The 19469-nt window shown below is 46.6% G+C and overlaps 7 protein-coding genes across 7 annotated transcripts; 5 read left to right on the forward strand and 2 right to left on the reverse strand.

Annotated features, from left to right (window-relative positions):
* Positions 1-1135: 1135 nt before the first annotated feature.
* On the reverse strand, positions 1136-2686 carry CTRU02_204804 (uncharacterized protein; the record flags this gene model as incomplete). The annotated part of the gene is made up of 3 exons (XM_036721281.1): positions 1136-1460; positions 1517-2567; positions 2626-2686. 3 exons carry the CDS (start codon positions 2684-2686, stop codon positions 1136-1138), a joined length of 1437 nt encoding a protein of 478 aa, XP_036587265.1.
* A 735-nt stretch (positions 2687-3421) lies between these two features.
* Positions 3422-4138, reverse strand: CTRU02_204805 (gdsl-like lipase acylhydrolase; the record flags this gene model as incomplete). Its single annotated transcript, XM_036721282.1, has 1 exon — positions 3422-4138. One exon carries the CDS (start codon positions 4136-4138, stop codon positions 3422-3424), a length of 717 nt encoding a protein of 238 aa, XP_036587266.1.
* A 2278-nt stretch (positions 4139-6416) lies between these two features.
* On the forward strand, positions 6417-8844 carry CTRU02_204806 (beta-glucosidase M; the record flags this gene model as incomplete). Its single annotated transcript, XM_036721283.1, has 3 exons — positions 6417-6537; positions 6591-8048; positions 8126-8844. 3 exons carry the CDS (start codon positions 6417-6419, stop codon positions 8842-8844), a joined length of 2298 nt encoding a protein of 765 aa, XP_036587267.1.
* A 980-nt stretch (positions 8845-9824) lies between these two features.
* On the forward strand, positions 9825-10878 carry CTRU02_204807 (ankyrin repeat protein; the record flags this gene model as incomplete). The annotated part of the gene is made up of 2 exons (XM_036721284.1): positions 9825-10252; positions 10332-10878. The coding sequence occupies 2 exons, from the start codon at positions 9825-9827 to the stop codon at positions 10876-10878; spliced, it is 975 nt and encodes a 324-aa protein (XP_036587268.1).
* A 1875-nt stretch (positions 10879-12753) lies between these two features.
* CTRU02_204808 (MFS transporter) lies at positions 12754-14431 on the forward strand (the record flags this gene model as incomplete). The annotated part of the gene is made up of 3 exons (XM_036721285.1): positions 12754-13251; positions 13313-14053; positions 14114-14431. The coding sequence occupies 3 exons, from the start codon at positions 12754-12756 to the stop codon at positions 14429-14431; spliced, it is 1557 nt and encodes a 518-aa protein (XP_036587269.1).
* Positions 14432-16173: 1742 nt separating this feature from the next.
* CTRU02_204809 (uncharacterized protein) lies at positions 16174-16830 on the forward strand (the record flags this gene model as incomplete). Its single annotated transcript, XM_036721286.1, has 1 exon — positions 16174-16830. The coding sequence occupies one exon, from the start codon at positions 16174-16176 to the stop codon at positions 16828-16830; it is 657 nt and encodes a 218-aa protein (XP_036587270.1).
* A 647-nt stretch (positions 16831-17477) lies between these two features.
* CTRU02_204810 (uncharacterized protein) lies at positions 17478-19439 on the forward strand (the record flags this gene model as incomplete). The annotated part of the gene is made up of 7 exons (XM_036721287.1): positions 17478-17647; positions 17713-17838; positions 17906-18009; positions 18074-18657; positions 18721-19061; positions 19125-19197; positions 19248-19439. 7 exons carry the CDS (start codon positions 17478-17480, stop codon positions 19437-19439), a joined length of 1590 nt encoding a protein of 529 aa, XP_036587271.1.
* Positions 19440-19469: the final 30 nt, after the last annotated feature.

Here is a 19469-nt window from a genome sequence, read left to right on the forward strand (position 1 = left end):
GCGTGCAGTCGAGCTTGCGAAACTCGAGATAAGGAGAGCCTGACTCTTCAAATTGGTGAAGAGTGGCGAAAATGAATGTTGGACAAGAGGGAAGAATCATTGGTGGTGTAGGGGGAAAAAAACGGACGAGAAGAGATCAGGCTAGCATAAACACTCACTTTTGGTGGTACTGCCAAATCCGGTTAGGGTGCTAATCAGTCACAGGCAGCAGAATGGACTTTGGTTGGGCCAGGTGTCTCGAATGGGCGCAAGCGAGATTGTGGGCAGGCAGAGAGATTATGTTAGGCGTTTAGAGAGCTTTCTTGTGTTACATCCACCTCGTCAAAAGAACTTTGGAGAAGAATTGTAGCTTAGCTGTCGTTTACTTTGGGGAGGCATCAAACTCAGGGGGTATTTTAGGGGTAAAAGAAATTTTAACGCAAGACTAGACAGGATACAGCCAAAAGTGACTGCTCAGGTAATGCTAGTTGACTAAGCGAACTGGGAATAATGATATGGTTGGCAAACAATGGCTGTGGTTTTGCGAACATTGTCATTTGTCCTGCAGGAAACATACATATATGGCTGTTTCAGAGCCTCCAACAAATGATACGTTGCTATCAAATACTGAGAGTTGCCGATCGGTTAAGCCAGACGCTCTGACGGCCTAGCTACATCTAATACGGCTCATCCACCCTGCATATCTAGATTGTGTGTCAAAGCGTAACCGACATTGATATTAGTATGGTCAAAAGCTACTGCCTGTGATGTTTTCCAAATTCGTGATTCAGAATACTCAGCATCCCTTTCCAGCTCTAGGCTTTTCTATTATTTGACTAAACCATTCCTTTCTCTCCCAACACTTGGAAGAATAGACCAACCTTTTTATTTGCTACTAACTTTGAAGAAAACAACGACCCGACAAAGCCTTCTTCAAAGGGCCAATTCGGATGCTGCTCTTACTCATGGTATCCTTGAGAGATTCAACCCTCATCGAGTTGAAATGACAAACACGTTGACATAAAGTGCTCAACTTGTGGAGACTTGACGATTTCAAATGTACGAAGCTGTTTAGGCTCATCGTAAAATTAACATTATGCTGCTTAAACTCATCCATCATTGCCTGATAGTATACCTATGCAGACATTAAGACTGATCAAAGAAAACCCGCGACCAAAACAGTTGTGCCAAATGCCAGAAAACCTTTCCACGACATTGCGACAGCTGCAGGTCCAGCGGACGACTTGGAGGAGTCCCCACTGGAGCCCGTGGTAAGGCTTCCGTCTGACGATAGCCCTTCTAGGCCATAGCAAGTGTAATTCTTACTGGATACCGAGGGGAGGACACTCTGTTCAGACAGGGCATTGAAGGGTCGGCAATCAATGTCTTCCTTGCTGTCCCCGGAAAGGTTAAACTCATCTAAGACCTTTGGCCGGGACTCAGGGTTGGAAGAATTGGATCGATCTTGCAAAAAAGATTCGCTGTAGGTGATTAGCAAAACTCTTTTAACAGCACGCATCTATTAACAAAGACTCACAAAAAGGCGTTAGTGACGTTGGCATCAATCTTGATAGTTCCAATATCGGCATGTGGCCAATACCAGACTTTTTTCTGTTCCCCATTAGAGGAATAGTTGTATTCGGACGTGATGTTCAATCTCGGAGTGTCTTGAATTCTCAAGCTGAAATCAACCCAGTTTTCTGCCTTGGGGGTATTGGAAAGCCACTGTAGGTCTTGATTGGACTTCAAAGTAAGAGAACCAAGCTGATCGAAAGGAAGATGTAGCTGCCCATATTTGTCCAGGTTGCTCGCAAAAGACCCTACAGACAACTTATTGAGCTCTGGCGAGAGCTGCACGCCGCCCAAGCCACCGTACGAATCGAGTTTCCCGATGGTTATCTCTCGTGCCTGAGAACCTCCAAATGTAATTGTCATGTTGCTACTGGAGGGCACACTTGCTTGAAGTGGTGAACCCCTGAGGACCAGAGATCCTGTCTCGGCGAAGCCGTAGTCGAGATGATCATAATCCTTGGTTCCCTCAATCGTGACAGCATCAACCGTGATTGGTTGTTCAAAGAAGTTTCCCAAAGACTTGAGACTTGAGACTTGAAGATAGATTTCCCTGCTTTTGGGATCGCCAAACCCTGTCACGGCCCGAACCGCGGTATGTTTCATATTTTCGAGTCCAGGGGCATTAATAATTAGGCCGCCAAGTGTGTCGAGACTGGAGATGTCAAGGTTTTTGATACTCCAAAGGCCGGAAACCGTGAACATTCCTTTTACCGTAGCTAGTTGCGGCAATGGGATGTTTTTGAGTACGTAACTCGCTCCAAAGTTTACGTTTCCATTCACGGTCGTCAGAGTATTGGAGGAAAAGGTCTCCATGTAGTCATGGCCGTCGCAAGCTGGACCCGATTCTGGGCAATGGGTTGCTATGTATCCATGAACGACTTTGACTCCGTCGAGATTAATCGCTGTTTGATTGTAGTAAATGATGACGTCTCCGAAAATCTCCGGACAGTTGCGCGCTGCCTCTGCGTCTGCGGGTGATTTGATCCGCAGAGATTCGCATCCTTGTCCCAGCACATCTATAATCCCACATATCAGATGACAATATGTTGAAAATTACTGTCAGTTGCCACTTACAATGCGCCGTTGTGAGGATGGCGAACAGCAAGGCTTTGCCAGATCGTGCAGGTCCCAACATATTGTTCAATAGCAATCATACCTGTCTCAGAAACCAGCCTACCTAAACAGACATTATCTTGGTTTTAAGTTCAATGCCGTGCTCCAGTGTTTTGTCGTTACATGGGAAACATCCTTTGTGTTGAGGGTCCAATCGACCGTGACTCTACTCGTATTACGTGGGTACGGTGCCATCGACAGGGCTAAACGAAATGACCATTTCAACTAGCGCAGCAACTAAAAGAGACCCATGGTTGTCTCTTTGGCAGCCAGTTCCTAGTGGAAAGCTGTGCTCGTTCTTGAAGAGGCGATTATGTAGCCTGAATTTAAATCGGCTGAGTAACATGTTGCCTCTTCTGACCTTCCATTGTGTCTTCATTACCAGCTAAGAGCATAGAAAGGTATTAAGCTACTACTTGGATTTCTGAAGGATGATTCTGCCAGGATCGGAGTGAAAGACTCCATTCGGTTAGACATGTCAGACGATACCGGGGCCAATTCGAGCGTACCAGCCCTATTCTGGCCCTGCGGCAACATAAATGTGGAGAAGACAGAGGAGACGCCATATCTATGGAATGTAGAATTCTCATTGGCACACGTTATCAACATCAGTTAAAGAAACCTGCACTTCGACTAGTGACTGCATCCTTCAAATGTGGATGTTTGAATATTCAACAACCAGGTCAAGACGACACATCAAACCGTCGTAACTGGTACACCTAATAATAATTATAAAGTAATTATACATGGAAATTTTTTAAAGGGGGGCAGTAATAAACCCCTTTGACATGACTTCTTGGATTCCCTTGGCCCAGACGTTAGCCATCTTAACGTAACCTCCGTCGTTGGGATGTCTAGTATCGTTAAGATCGTTAAGTGTAGGGGCGTCAGGGCTGCGCATGTCTACAAGGGCAAACTTTGCGCCAGACTGCTGAAACTGCGCTGCTAACGTGTTGTACTGCTCATTGATTTTGACGCGGCATGCATCCTGCTCCGGCACCTTGTTGGCGAGAATGGAAGTGAGAATAACAGTAGACCCAGGGCTCTGCTCGTAAATCTTGTTGATCATAGCCGTAACGTTGGCACCCGCATCAGGTACCTCTCCTCCTTTATTGCAGTTATTTGTGCCGGCGTCAACCAGTACGAGGTTTGGCTTAAGCATTGGTACAGCCTTATCGGCAGATGCTGCGATCTGGTTGATTTTGAAACCTCCAGTAGCCTCGACTGCGTTGTCGGGGAAGTTTCCATTCGCTCTTGTTCCCACAAAGGTAACAGACATTCCCTTTGCCACTAGAAGGTCTTGAAGGTCCTTGCGATAGCTATTTCCGGTAGTGGAGCCAGTACCAAAAGTGACAGAGGCGCCCAGCGCCATGATGCGTAGAGGGACAGCTGGTGCTGGTGGCGCCTGTCGAGGCACTTGGGAACTAGCGAATGCCCCAAGTGCGCTCACAACTGTAACAATAAAAACACGCATTTTCAACTTAGGAAGTCCAGACCAAGCTGGTTTGCGAAAAGAATCATAGAATGAATGTTTTAGACATGTGAAAGAAGTCGACGTCAGCCCTGATATCTTGGCTTGGGATTCAACCTTATTTATTCGTGCATGTCAGCTTCAGGCTTGGTGTCCGTGCCCCTTTGGGTTCAGCTGATTTCTGATACTCGGACGGAACCGGAAGTGGTTTCACGCATAACTGGAGTGTAACAGCCCAATACAATTTCGTATTCAATTTTATTCAAGTATGAAAATCATATAGTGGTTTGAAGCCGGAATACCTGGAACACACTACAATCGTCAGATAGTGGAGTGAAGATGGAATCAAACTGTAGCTGAGCTAGGCTACAGTTTTGGCAGTACATAACTGAGTCTAGCATCTCGAACCACTGGATTTCGGTGGCGTCGGTCGAAAGAAATGGATTTAATAGAACCTGATTCAATTGGACAGCTTCAGGATAAGTTCTTGAAGTTGGTCCTCCGGCCTAAACTCGGAGCGCAATCTGCTTGACATAATGAGATGCAATCGTAGGTCAAGATGACAAATTTCGTAGAGTAGCCGGTTCTATACTTGCCGACTTCCGTTAACGGGTAATATTACTTCTTGGAACATATAACTTTACTTTCATCACCGGACCAAATGTCATGATTATTCCATGGAGAGATTGGTATCCAAAGCCCCTGGAAAAAAACGTTGTGTTTCAGCAGTCTTGAAATTCAATAGCTTTTCTCACGTATTGAACCCTGTAGCTCGCCCCGCCAACGCCTCCTGAACGGCTCGAACACAAGGATAGCTGTAACGTGCTCAGCTGGGATAAGGCTTCGAAGTGATGCATTTTTTTCTACAACCTTTCTTAGCTTTCGCTTGCCACGGGATTGGCTAGGACATCTCAAACAATTGCAAAAAAACTAAGCTTTGCTGAATGTCAACTAATCCAGTGTTAAGTAAAATATGCCGAGATGAGACGACGATCGGACGATCATGCAGGTAGCTAACTATGTAAGGAATTGATATAGAGCCTTCTAACAACCTAAACCTGCGCCAGAGCCCATACAGTTAAAAACCAACTGTCAACTGGAGCTACCAAATTTCTTCATGTTTTGTCGTTGTTTTGGACGCACTTTAAAAAAAAGTGGGCAAGAATTTAAATACTTGAGATTTATATGTAATATAAATATCCATTTGGTCTTTACATGATGCAATAACGTCTGGAGCGTTCATTATACCCTTTCCACGATTGCATGGTTCGATTTAAGGCGTCATTATCACGGCAAACTTCTGATTGAGGCTGCAAGTCTTTCGCAACACCGTAAGTGTTAGGAAATAGATTTCGAGAAGAACATTGTAGAGATCCGACATCGCCGGCCTATTATCAAAAAACAAAGATTGAATTCAACAAAGAGTCCATGATAACATGGATAGTCGAGTATTGCCGACATACGGCCGTCTTTGCGGTTGTAGATGCTCAAACCCGTAAGGCGGGGGCAAAGAAGCCCGCCTCGAGCCCCGAGTCGGTCCACAGGCGGTTCTGGTAACTCTAGCCGGTTTTCATATGAAAGTTATCCAATCATAAGCTGACCGGAAGAAATGACGTCTATGCTAGGCTGATTGAATACCTTTCTCGTCAAATTTACGAAGCGGGGAATAGGTTCCACTAACGCCATTAACAGAACCTGTTGCGCCATTTAGATTTCGATAGTCGTCCGTTCGACCCGTAAGAAGAGATCAGAGCCCGTTGTTCCCCGGAGGAGAATAGCTCATCTATCCACCAAAGTCCACCTCCAACCTTGCTTCAACCGTGACTGAGGTTGCACCGGATGGACGCCGATGCGGAGAGCGCGGGGTAAACGGGGACGACCCCACCGGCAACAGTCCGGTTGTTGATCGGCTCATTGGTTTGTTAGCTGTCACTCCAGCCACTAATTTTCATACTGAGGTTGTCAGTAGACTACTCTCCGATCTCGCCAGTTGTAATTGGTCATGTCGAGTCATGAATCCACACACTGTACCGGACATCCGCATTTTGAGTGAATAGGACCGATTGAATAAGACGTTATTCGGGTCCTTCCTCACCGACAATGACGTTGGTTACGATAAACAGAGCTAACGGTCATGCAGAATGTAGCCTGAATTGATTTACTGTCGTGGTTTATATGTTGGATAACTCCCGTAGCAAGACCTTGCCATTTGTTTATTGTGACTCTCGTAGTGATCTCTTGAGTTCAGGTCCACACAACTCAATCTTGAGACTCATCCAAAATGAAGACAGGCGCACTCCTTGCGGCTGCCCTCAACGGCGTCGTGGTGGTTGCACAGAGCAATAGTTCCAATCCATCAGAGGTTCCCTACTATGGGCGAAGCCCACCGGTCTACCCTTCTCGTGAGTATCTCCTCGAGAACCTCGCCCAGGAGTAAGCAACTAACAACTCAAAGCAATTGGCAACGGTAGTACAAATGCTGGGTGGGCTGCCGCTTACAAACATGCAAGAGCTTTGGTATCCGATTTAACGATTGAAGAAAAAGCAAACATCACACGAGGATGGACTGGCACCTGCGTGGGTAACTCTGGCGAAGTTCAGCGATCAGGGATTCCAGCTCTTTGCTTTGCAGATGCACCCGACGGCATTCGTGGTCAAGAATTTGTCTCCGCCTTTCCGGCTGGTATCCATGTTGCTGCAACCTTTGACAAAGCTCTCTTATACAAGTACGGCAAGGCCCTCGGCGATGAGTATTACGGAAAGGGAATCAACGTTGCGCTTGGCCCAGCCGCCGGACCTCTCGGTCGTGTCGCTCGTGGTGGCCGTAACTGGGAAGGTCTTTCAAATGACCCATACCTCGCCGGAATTGGTATGGGTGCCATAACCCGAGGTATCCAGAATGCTGGAGTTATTGCTACCGCAAAACATTGGTTGCTGAACGAACAGGAGTATCGTCGCCGAATCTCAGACCTCGGTGAAGCCATCAGCTCCAACGTCGACGACCGCGCTCTGCACGAGCTCTATGTCTTCCCGTTTATGAACTCTCTCAAGGAAGGAGCCGCGTCCGTTATGTGCTCTTACCAACGAGCTAATCACTCTTACGGTTGCCAGAACTCGAAACTTCTGAATGGCATCCTTAAAACTGAGCTTGGATTTGAGGGCTTTGTTGTCAGTGACTGGCAAGGACAAATGAGCGGTGTAGCCTCCGCCAATGCTGGGCTCGATCTCGTGATGCCTGATGCAGGGTTCTGGGGTGACAAGCTTGTTGAGGCTGTCAAGAACGGTTCCGTAACAGAGGATCGACTATCGGATATGGTCACCAGGATCCTCGCCAGTTATCACTTCCTCCGCCAGGAGCACGCTTTCCCTGAACCAGCAATTCACTCAAATCTACAGAAAGCCTACCCTGTCGATGTCCAAGCCGACCACTCTCACCTGATCCGACAAATTGGCGCTGCTGGCACCGTTCTGGTTAAGAACGTCAATGGCACTTTACCCTTCAACAACCCTAAATTCTTGTCTATTTATGGCTATGATGCAACTGTCAAAGCTACCCCATGGGAGAACCCTAGTCGTTATGGAGGTGGCTATGAAGTCAACTTCGGTTGGGAAACATTCAATGGCACTCTTATTACTGGAGGTGGATCGGGTGGCAGCACGCCTCCATACGTGGTCTCGCCTTTCCAGGCCATTCAAGAGCGCATTTCCAAGAATAGGGGTATCCTGCGCTGGGACTTCTACTCCGAGAATCCTTCCCCACCTTATGTCAACTCGGAGGCCTGCCTTGTCTTCATCAACGCTTATGCCTCTGAAAGCTTCGACCGCCTGAGCTTGACGGACGAGTTCAGTGACAATCTCGTCAAAAACGTCGCTGCCAACTGCTCCAACACCGTTGTTGTTATTCATTCTGCTGGTATGTCATGTCTACGGGACTCCCACCTGTTACCCCTTTTTGAACACTAAGTGGGAACGCTTGCTAACAAACTTTAGGAATCCGTACCGTCGACGAGTGGATCGATCACCCCAACGTTACCGCCGTCCTTTTCGCTGGGCTGCCAGGTCAAGAGAGTGGCCACAGCCTTGTTGACGTTCTGTGGGGCGATGTCAACCCCTCTGGAAAGCTTCCTTACACTGTCGCTAAGCTTGAGTCTGATTACGGTGACCATCTCAACTCAAGCGCGTCAGATGACTTCTTTCCCGATAGCAATTTCACTGAGGGTCTATACATCGACTACCGCTACTTCGATGCCCAAAACATTACACCAAGATACGAGTTCGGCTACGGCCTTTCGTACACCACTTTCGAAATTGCAGATCTCACTGCTGGTACAACAACTGCTGCTGACACCGCCGAGTTCCCTGACCCAAGTATTCCAATCGTCCAAGGAGGTCACCCGTCTCTTTGGGAAGTAATTGCTGTTGCCAAGGTCTCAGTCACCAATACCGGTGCTTTGGAGGGTGCTGAGGTCCCTCAGCTGTACGTTGGCATCCCCGACGAAGGTACACCTGCCCGTCAACTTCGAGGCTTTTCACGCGTTCAGCTATCCCCTGGCCAAAAGACCTCTACCGCTTTCGAGCTCACAAGGCGTGATCTAAGTATTTGGGATGTTGAAGCTCAGCAATGGCGTCTGCTGAGGGGTACCTACACTCTCTGGGCAGGAAATTCCAGCAGAAACCTATCTCTTCAAACCACTATCGAGATCAAATAACTTATAGAATGGCGGATGCTTTGCTAAAAACCATCTGCAATACATAATTTACAATCTCAGTACCTTGCTCATCTATGCTCATTTAAGTATTTTCATGGAATCATAGACCGTAGGATTGTACTACGGTGAAATATGTGCTCAAAGCCTCCACAGTTTTAAAGACGAAATGTCACAAGACACGGCAGGCGTGAGGCAAGTGCGAGTTTCTCCTAACCGTCGTGAAAAAGTTTAGCAATACATTAGGTTATAATACTGTCCCGAAAAGACCAAATTCAAGACTGTGAGCGGTTAAATACCCCACTATCATCATTATCTGGGGTTTTGATGGAGATATTTCTATAACTGCCGTCCTTTTGCGTGAAAATGGTATCTTCGTCTTTTCAGAAAGCTGTGTATGGATTAGAAATTCAGAAAATCTCAAGCTAAATGTGGAGGGACGTGTTTGAGTTTCTATTCAGTATGCCTTTTGATTAGTTTTACATATATCCCCAAGTGGAGTGAAGACTGCCCGACCACTTCTTTGCATGTTAGTTACACTTAGTATTAATCGCCTGCAGAAAACACACACTAGAAGTTGGGAAGACTTTCAAGACAGAATAATCAGAAAATTGGGAGAAAAAGTAAACATTGCCACCTTCTACTTTGTGTGCTTTTTGCAGCAGTAAACGTATCGCGAAAGGCTGATCTATAAATCTATTTAATACAACCATTAGATCACACACTAATCACCAATGAAAATGATAGCACTGCTTCAACAAAGTGATCTCGTCAAAATAACTAGCATGGAATACTATTGATCCAATGCTTAGATAATGAAGTTGCCCTGTCCTCCTACCCCTGTTTCTAGCAGCAGCTGAGCCCCGCATTGTAACGGCATGTCCCAACCAAAGGCTAACGTGTCAGACTCAAAAACTTTCAAGACATCTACTACTTGTTTACGCCCAGGTTTTTCCAATTTGTCTAGTTGCATACTTGTTGAAATGGAAGCTTACAACTCTAACGGCCACAATGCTTTCGTTCCGGGAAATGAACCGCAAGTAGGATCCGCCGTGCCTGACTGTCGCCCAGACCATTCTTTTGTGGAAGACCTATGCCAAGCATGCTCACAAGGTCAGCTAGACGAGTTCAAAAGACTTGTCACACAATGGAAGAGCACAAGACTAGTAGCTTCAGCACCTCCAGGCCCACAGCTTTTGATAGCGACCTTGGAGCCTGTCCTTTGCTTTGCAATTCGCCAACATCAAACCCAGATCGTATCATACCTACTTGACGAAGGCATGGAGGTTAGTGTGCTTGCAGAAGTAGAAGCCGCCGACTGCAAATGCGACTCATCTATGTGGGAAGTGTTTCTTAATCATGGGTGGGACATCAACAATTCACACAGCGCGGCCGATGCGCCTGCTTTAGGGTTCGTCTCATTTTCAACTTGTCTTCTACATGTGCTCTACCTTTGACTCTGGTCCAATCATCTGCTAAACTTTGAATAGTTGGGTGTTTTATGACATTGATGTTGTCAGGTGGTTTTTAAGCCACGGCGCGGATCCCAACGCCGAGGCCCGATACGGCTGGACCCCTTGGTTGCGTGCTGTAGTGTGGGCACCCTTGGAGATAGTCAAGTTGCTGCACGAGGCGGGCGGCCGGCTGGATTTGGCTGTGCCATATGTGTGCTTCGGTCTTGCGAACCGACGCAACGCACACAAATACCCAGACCGTCTAGAGGTTTTAAGATACTTACTCGATAACGGCGCCGATATTAATGCTCGGATGTGGTCGCACAACCATTACGGACGAAGCAGCCACTTCGATTGCGGCTCGGCTTTGAACATAGCCCTGCTTGGCGGACAAGATGAAATAGCCGAGGAACTCCTCAGTCGTGGAGCCCGCACTGACATCGCAGCAGAGGAAAGATTAGCAAGTAATACTGCATTGGAGTATGCGAAGCAGGGTGCACCGCACCTGTTACCGAAGGTGGAAGATTATAGGAGGCGAGAGCTTCCTGAAGAAGCGAAGAAGGCAGACTCAAGTTCCCCTTGATGATTCAGATCCTCACTCTCCAGTCATTCTGTAGATCGGTTCTTTTGGAGAATCGATCATGTCACTGTTCATGGTCACTCGACGTTGCTGTTTCCTATGGGATGGAAGTAAACTGGATCAGGAAACCGACCATCAGGCTCAACATATTGGGAAAAGATCCCCCACCTTTTAGGCTCTTTTGCTTATCAACAGCCACATCAGCGCATGGGGGCTGGACGAAAAGCACTTCGAATGTGGTGGGGTTCTGTAGGGACTCCCTACAATACTTAGCAATCACGAGCTGTCAAGGGACTCAACAAGTTGTTGAATTGTTGCCACTCCATTTACCCGGCTGTCTCATGTCTGCCCAAGTAATTGTAAAGTGGATGAAAGTAGAAAACAGGTGCACCTCCGTAGGGTTCGCTCATCGTGACTGCAGCGCTGTTTCATTAGATAATGTAAAGTCTGATGCAGATCGTTCGTTCCCTGTCATGTACTATGTAAAACCCTTGCATTTTAAGAAACGAAAACTTTTCCGCCAAGGGAAGCCCTTGCTGCTGTGGTCTTACTCATAGGCTGGTGAACCGGTCATTTCGCAGCATGGGTGCCCAGAAGCGGCCAAATCCCGTTGCGGCAACTCTTAAGGTTATGGATGTTATGGAGCTACGTCAAGTTACCGTTCGTGGGGGTTGCTTATCTGATGAACAAACCCTGAACACTTCTATTTACTATTATACTCTGACCCACACATACTATCGGATGGCTCGGTTCTCGGCGTTTGAGCGGAGCGTATCCTTCTTGACGTGATTCCCAACGACCAACCAACTCATTCATCTTGAGGTGGGTTCTCTGAGGCCCACAATCAGAGTTGTCCTGATACGGATCCTTCACCTAACTCGGGCGTCAAAAACAAGAGGCGGCTCTAACCAAATTCCCCTGCAGATTCATTTCTTGGTTTGCTGCTACACATATCCGTACGGATATGCACAAATTAGTCATCACCAACGCTCAAACAAGGCGAAGAAGGCCATGCACACACTAAATCTGCGGCTCTTTGAGAAACTCTTATCCGTAAACGAAGCGAGCTTGACCCACAACAACTCCGCCAGAGTCCGCTGTCTGTTGGGAGCAACACGGTAAGCAAAACCCCACCACGTTGTTGGAGTTTGACTAGGATTGATTCTGAGGTCCAAAAGCGAGCCGAACGCTAGCTGAGTGTCTTGCGGTTGTAGCCCAATAAATCCTCCTAGTCCCGAAATGCTCGTAGCTTCGTCTCAATTTCACGAGCCGCGATATCGACTGTCTTATTCCCGATCTATTAGAATTAAGAATCAGGCTAAACTTAAACTCAGCCTCAAGTGATGTCGCTAAGATTCAGAATCAAAGACTCGGCCATCAGAACACCGACGTGACTCGTGCAAGACATCGCTTCAATCCTGCATGCCTTGGCGACGTCCAACCCTTGTCCTCCCTGCCATGAATGAAGCTTTCCAGGCCTTGGCGAATGATTTTGAGTCCCATCTCCGCAGAAATAAGTTGTAAATAATTTGGGCGTTGACCAATCTAATCCTTGGCCTTTTGTCCGTGAGACAGGAATCCTTGGCCCAACATCCTCGGACACAAATTCCGTCCGCAGTCGGGCTAAGATACTATCCGACAATACAAAGATGTGATTGATAAGATGGTATACAAACTTCGTAATTGGTCTTGTGCTTCCTAAGGTCCCCAAGTCGTCTCGTATGTTGTCTCGGCGTAAAATCGTGGCGACATGAATCGGAGTAGTAAACACCGAGATGTCTCACCTTTATATAGGTACCTCTTAGGGCAGGCTGTCGTAAGATTTGGCTCGCGCGTGCTTCAACCAGCTTTTTTGGCGTTCGTTTCGATCTCTCGGCCATGGCAACACCACAGGACCAGCGTCCACTACCGGATGAGAAGAATGTGAGCGTCGGTGTAGCGATCGCCACTTCAGAAGATGATACCCCCGTCCAAGTAGCTACTTCAGATGCAGACGACGACCTCAAGCCCATTCCGTGGACATACAAATGGATTGCGTTGGCATGTGTCATTGCCTTTCCAATCGGTCAGACTTGGACCAACGCAAGTCTGGGCCCTTTGAAAAATACCCTACGAAATGAACTCGGAATCACCAATGCCCAATTCGGCGTTATCTCTAGCGCTGACTCTTTCGTCAACTCGATCTTTCCTATCATCGGCGGCATGACACTGGACTGGTGGGGGCCGAACCGCATCACCATCTGTTGTACCATGATAATCTTTGTTGGCGCCACTGTCGCTGCTGTAGCTATTCATCTCGAGGCTTGGAGAGTCCTAGCTGCTGGTCATGTCTTGATGGGTTTCGGTACTGCCATCCTGGACCAAGCGCAACAAAAGGTAAGCTCGCCAAAACTGTCTCCAACTCTATATGAACCATTCTAATCTTGCTTTTCCGCAGTTTGTCTATCACTGGTTCGGTGCCGGTGGTCTCGCTTTTGCCTTCGGCCTCGAAAATGCGATATCAAGCACTGTGGGCATGGTGGCCGGAATGGTTGCCATCCCGATTCGTGATCGAACGGGATGGTACGGATGGACTTTTTGGATTCCGGCAATCTTCTGCGGTGTTTCCATGGCCATCAACATCGTTTACGTCTTCTTTGAGCGAATTTTCATCCCCAAACACCTTCGGCTGACGTCCGCCCGCGCCAAAGCCCTAGCTCAAAATCACAAACTTAACGTGAAGCGCGTGTTTTCATGGAGGTCACTGTTTGGTCTCCCCTGGCAATATCTCATGCTCCCCGGTACCCAAGTTCTTCAGAGTGGAGGCGCTAACGGCTTTGGAGTATCCGCATCTGATATCATTCGCATGAAGGGATACAGTGAAGAGACTGCTGGTTTCATGTCAACGGGACAGCGGGTGCTTAGAATTCTTGGTAGCCCTATTATTGGATGGCTGATCGACCGATACGGGCACCGTTTCCACTATGTTGCCTTGGCGCCATTGTTCTATATCATTTCCAATTCGTTGATTGGGTTTACTAACCTTCACCCTTTGGTTGCGCTGGTGTTCCAGTCAATGGCTGGCCTCATCAATGGCATGCCTCTCAATGTCTGTATTCCGCTGTTGGTGGCAGACCAAGATAAGCTGGGAACAGCTTTCGGAATTTGGAGAGCATTCAACAATTCTGGCGGTACAATTGTAAGTCTTGAATACTATTGAATCCCTATTCTTGAGTTGTAGTCGCTAACACTTTGGCAGATGGACGTTGCCTATGGTGTGCTTCAAGACGGAACCAAGGACATGGGATACAGTAAGGTTCTCAAGGTATCCACTGCCATAAAGGCATGGGGTTTTGCAGTAGGTTGCTGCTACATTATCTTGGACCACAAGAAGCTCGGGAAAGAAATGACGCTCACTCGCAACAAACGAGAAGCAATTGAAGCAGAGATTGTGGACCGGGACAGCCACCCGCTTACTAAAAGAGAGGTCAAGAAGCCATGGACTATCTACACGCTGTCTATGTTGGTGGCTATGATCGCAACAGCTTGGACGCTGTTCATCAAGTATCTTCTCTAAGCGACTGACAACTACCATATTTGGGTGAAGAGAAAAATACAGCTTCTAAACTGTATATCGGGTAATAGACTAAATGCTGCGGCCCAGCGGCGAAAAATAATGTTGAGAGATGGGGTTTGAAGGAACTTCTTAAAAGTTCTTTTTAATTCAATTTGAAATGATATAACTATTCATAATAGGCCATGAGATACCTGTAGTACACGCGTTAGCATCGGCGAGTAAGTTTCTGATTAATATAGTTTGCACGAGAAATTCAACATCGCCATACAAGAGTTTGAGCGTCTTGCATGTTTTGACCGTTTCTCATTTTACTACCGTACCTAATAACCTATACAAAATTATGTGTGGACCCTTTTCGGTCCCAAAAAGTTCTCTTTCTAAGTTTTCGAATGTTGACATGTCTCATTCTTTTTTGAATATAAAGTTTCCTAATTGTGAGAATCTCTTCGGGATTGGTGCCCTCTTGTTTCCCCAGCAAGCCATTGAGCTCAACGGACACCTCTGAGCACCGTGATTTAATGACCTCGTTCTTTGCAATTTCGTTGTTTGCGGTTTCATCTCTGAGAAGTTTCACGTGTTGCTTGGACTCTCCGTGATCCTGGGTACCAGGTAGTATTTCAGGGCAGGCTTTTCGATCAGTGAGACAGTTGTTGAGAGAAGATTCATGGTCGCCGTCCTGAAAGTGCTTGGTCTCAAAGAAGCGATTTGAAAGCCTTCTTGTCGATTTGTTCAATCTCCTCATGTTGTTGCCGTCTATACAGATGATTGCAAGCGATGAATAAGTCATGGTGATAGTTTTGAAGTGGGTGATTTGTGTGGAAGCTTTCTGAAGTCAATTTTTGAATGACGAAGCCAAACCCGATAACAAGAACGGGCCCTATAATCTGTTAAATACGGAAAAGCATGAAGTAGATCTCGCCATGTATATCTTACATAACCCTTCAGGTCGGGTTTGGGAATAAAATCAATTCATCACTGCTAAGCGACAAAGGCTCTTCCATTGGAGGCTGTGGTATCTTGCCAACTATCCGAAAGATTTCCGCCTGCCGCAGTTGGAACGTTTGGCCAACGCTCAGAGAATCGATGAGTGTTCCACAATTGACTTGAGCTAATAATAACTAAGACCAGATAGCCACTCTGCCTCTTCAAAGAATTCATTATGCAAACAATGAACAAAACCGACTCTCATGTATTGATGTCGTGCAGGGCATTGCCTCAAACTTTGACTCCACCACCAGCTATGAACTTACACCTAGCCTAAAACTTGTATCACCTTCGAATTGCACATTATTTAGACAAAAGCGACTTTGAGACTGGAGAAGCCCTGGAAGCCTTGAACCTTGGAAGACATGCTTCATACAAAACTCGTAAAATGATCAACATCGCACACCTTATAAGATAGCTATGGTCAAGATTGTATGAAGATACGTTCATCCTGAATCTTCCAGATAATAAACATTACTTGAAAAACATTAAAATTGCTCATAAAATGTTCGAACTAAACTTGCAAATATTTCAGCCAAGTAATTCCTTGAGACCTGCATACGTTAGCGCCTTTCAGCACATTAGCGCCGCATCATAGTCGACAGCTGACTAAACTGCTGAAAGAACAGATCTTTCCCCTGAATCTCACTGCATTCAAGCATTTAAAACCTTTCATCCATTGTGGTATTTAACAATCCTGACCTGGTCGTCTCATCTTTGATCCCAATATTCTGTATAAAGAACTGGGCTAAGCCATAATGTGCCCCCAAACGTCCAACCTTGACCGCGATGCAGAGCTTATCTACAACTATCACCGCATGAGCATGCCCCTCCGTCCCGCCTCCGCAATCTTTTGCCTCTGCAGCCTCGACACGCGCGTCGCCACACGTGCGGCGCAGCTTCTTCTCGACGGCTATGGGGAGTATCTCATTTACTCCGGCGGCTCTGGCAAGCTCACAGAAGGTCGGTTCTCAGAGCCTGAGGCTGAGGTATTTGCCAACATCGCTCGTAATATGGGTGTTCCAGACGACAAGATTATTGTGGAGCCTGAGTCCACCAACACTGGGGAGAACGTTCGCTTTACACATGCTTTACTCAAAAGAAGGGGATTGAAGGCGGAGAGTTTTGTGCTGGTACAGAAACCATACATGGAGCGACGGACATATGCGACATTCAAGAAGCAGTGGCCAGATGCGGAGACAGATTTCACGGTTACAAGTCCTGAACTGGACTTTGAACAGTACCCGAATGAAGAGAATCCCAAGACACTCGTCGTCAATATCATGGTTGGAGATTTAGTGAGAATTCGAGATTATCCGGCGAAGGGGTTCCAGATTGAGCAGGAGATCCCAGAGGAGATCTGGGAAGCAAACAAGAGACTCATTGCCGCAGGGTACAACGGACATTTGCCTTGAGTACAAAAATGATAGGTCATATTTATTTGTGTTATAGAGCTTTTAAGATCGAAATCAGTTTGATTCGAAAAAGCCTCTTTCCCCAAGTCTTTTAGCCAGATAGAGTTGAGGGACACATTAGGAGATGGGATTATCTGATTCTTAGACAGAGATTGGATGAGGTGTTCATTGCGCCTGACCAATTTAATCTGAATCGGTTTGAAAGTGACACCTGAATCATTGTGGACAGTTTAAATGTTTCTAGGCAACTACTGTTCCGTTCGAATTAGGTAGAGTTTGGGTGATCTTCATTCCAAGGACACCCCTTGTTTCTCTCTTCCACATGAGGTTTCAATGACCAAAACGTGCGAATCATGGCTATTCCATCAGCCCTGTCTGGTGTCTCATCCCCAGAAGTTTAGTTTGGTTTCCCTCCTATCTAAAGTCTCCGGCTGTCCGTGCATCTTACATTGGACGATTGATCATCATGCTGTGGTATCACCGACCCTTCAAATATTCTGGCACTGTTTCTTGAGCACGTTCACGGACACCACTGGCAACCGGAAGCAATAAAAAAAAGCCATTCCCTCATAGCTAATTCAGAAAAATAGCCGTGTCAACTAGTTTCTTTCCTTTGTTGCTATTCGGCATTTCGTTACATAAGTACAATGGTCCAAAATGGTCTTCTCTGTGGTGAAAAACATACCAAAGCTCAGGCAGCGCGGTCTGAAGCCACAGCCTTCGCGAAGGTCATTTGGTGGAAGGACCCAGGGCTGCGTAAGCTATACTTTTGGTGCGCCAGTTTAATGGTTCTGTCCGCTTCGACAGGCTTTGACGCGTCAGTTTTCTATATCATCAACGTGTTTATGTTGTTGCAAGGTGATCTAACAAATTCCACTTTAGAAAGCTTATGAACACTTCTCAAGTTATGGACCAGTGGCAAAAGTCCTTTGGGCATCCGAGCGGAGGCAGATTAGGCATCATAGTTGCTATTATTGACATTGGGTCTTTATGCAGCTTCTGGATGGTGTAAGTTTATACAAAGCTGGCGGCAGTTCGAGATGAGCTGAGGGGCTGACTTGTGCTAAACATCCAGGCCATGGTTCGCAGATAATTATGGCAGAAAAGTACCTATTATTATCGGATGCGTTATTGAAGTCATAGGCGCATTCATTGGAACTTTCTCCAGCAGTCAAGGGAGTACGTTGCTCTTCTTTCCCATCTCTAAAACGTACTAAAGCTGACGTGTTGCTCGTCTACCTAGTGTACATGGCCGGTCGCTTCATCCTTGGGTTTGGCAGCTCTTTCAACGGAGCCGGTTTACTCATCACAGAGATTGCACATCCACAGCATCGTGCCAAAATATCTGCCATCGTCAACTGCATGTACGGCGTCGGGTCAACAACTTGTGCATGGCTCGCACTGGCGACCATCAAAATCACAAGCGATTGGTCCTGGCGATCCTTAACCATCCTTCAAGCTTTCCCAGGACTTCTTGTTCTCTGCCTCATCCATTGTGTTCCAGAATCGCCACGATGGCTAATTGCCCACGAGCGGTACGAAGAGGCAGAACGAATGCTCGCTACATATCACGGAAACGGAGACAAGACGAATGAAACGGTCGTCTTCGAGTTTGAAGAGATGAAGCAAACCTTAGCTCTTGAATTCAAGAACAAAAAGTCGAGCAGTTATCTTGATTTCGCCAAAACCGCGGGGAATAGGTATCGAGTAGTGATATTGATCTCATTGGCGATGGTGTCCCAGTATAGTGGTACCAATCTGTTCTCGAATTACGCCAACAAAATTTACGAGGGGGCTGGTATTCGTGAACAGAAGAGCAAAGTACTGGTTTGTTTTGCTCTTCCCAAGAACTGAACACAGTGGCTAGATGAGCTGACTTCTGCGTGATAGCTCAGCGGTGGCCAGACCTTGATGTCCCTGGTTGTCTCCGTCGCATTTTCGCTGACAATCGACCGGTTCGGACGACGACCGCTCTTCCTTACAGCCACCACCGGCATGGTACTGATGTACATGGGCTGGACTATTGTCAGCTCTCAGTATGAACGGACAAAAGACTTGACGAGATTCGGATATCCCCAGATAGCTTTCATCTGGCTGTTCAGTTTCTCATACCAAATTGCTTGGACTGGTATTATGGCTGCCTACGCATTAGAGATTATGCCGTATAGTCTAAGAGCAAAAGCCGGTGTAATATCTACCATTTTTGTTAAAGGATTAATCGTCTTGGGAAGGTGAGTATCTGCAGTCTTAACCTTTTGTTATTGTATTGCAAATAAGTTGACTTGATTCTCAAGTTACACAAATCCCATCGCCTGGGACAACTTTACTATTGCAGGTCATGCATGGGTACTAGCGATGTTTTATACAGTATGTATCAAATCTGTCTAGAAATATGTTACTTTCTGACTGTTTTCTAGATCTTGGACTTTTGCTATCTGGTGTTTGTGTACTTTTTCTATCCCGAGACGAAGAACCTCACGCTCGAAGAGGTTGCTCAGGTGTTCGATGGAGATTATGCTAAGGTCGCTCGAACTGACGTTATTGATTGTTGTGAAGAGTCCGAGCAGGATAAGAAGCGAAGAACGCACGTTGGCATTCGAGATATTTAGGTTGTGATATCCATATAACATATACTAATT

This window comes from Colletotrichum truncatum (genome assembly GCF_014235925.2).
Source record: "Colletotrichum truncatum strain CMES1059 chromosome Unknown Contig_0002, whole genome shotgun sequence".
Classification (NCBI taxonomy): domain Eukaryota; kingdom Fungi; phylum Ascomycota; class Sordariomycetes; order Glomerellales; family Glomerellaceae; genus Colletotrichum; species Colletotrichum truncatum.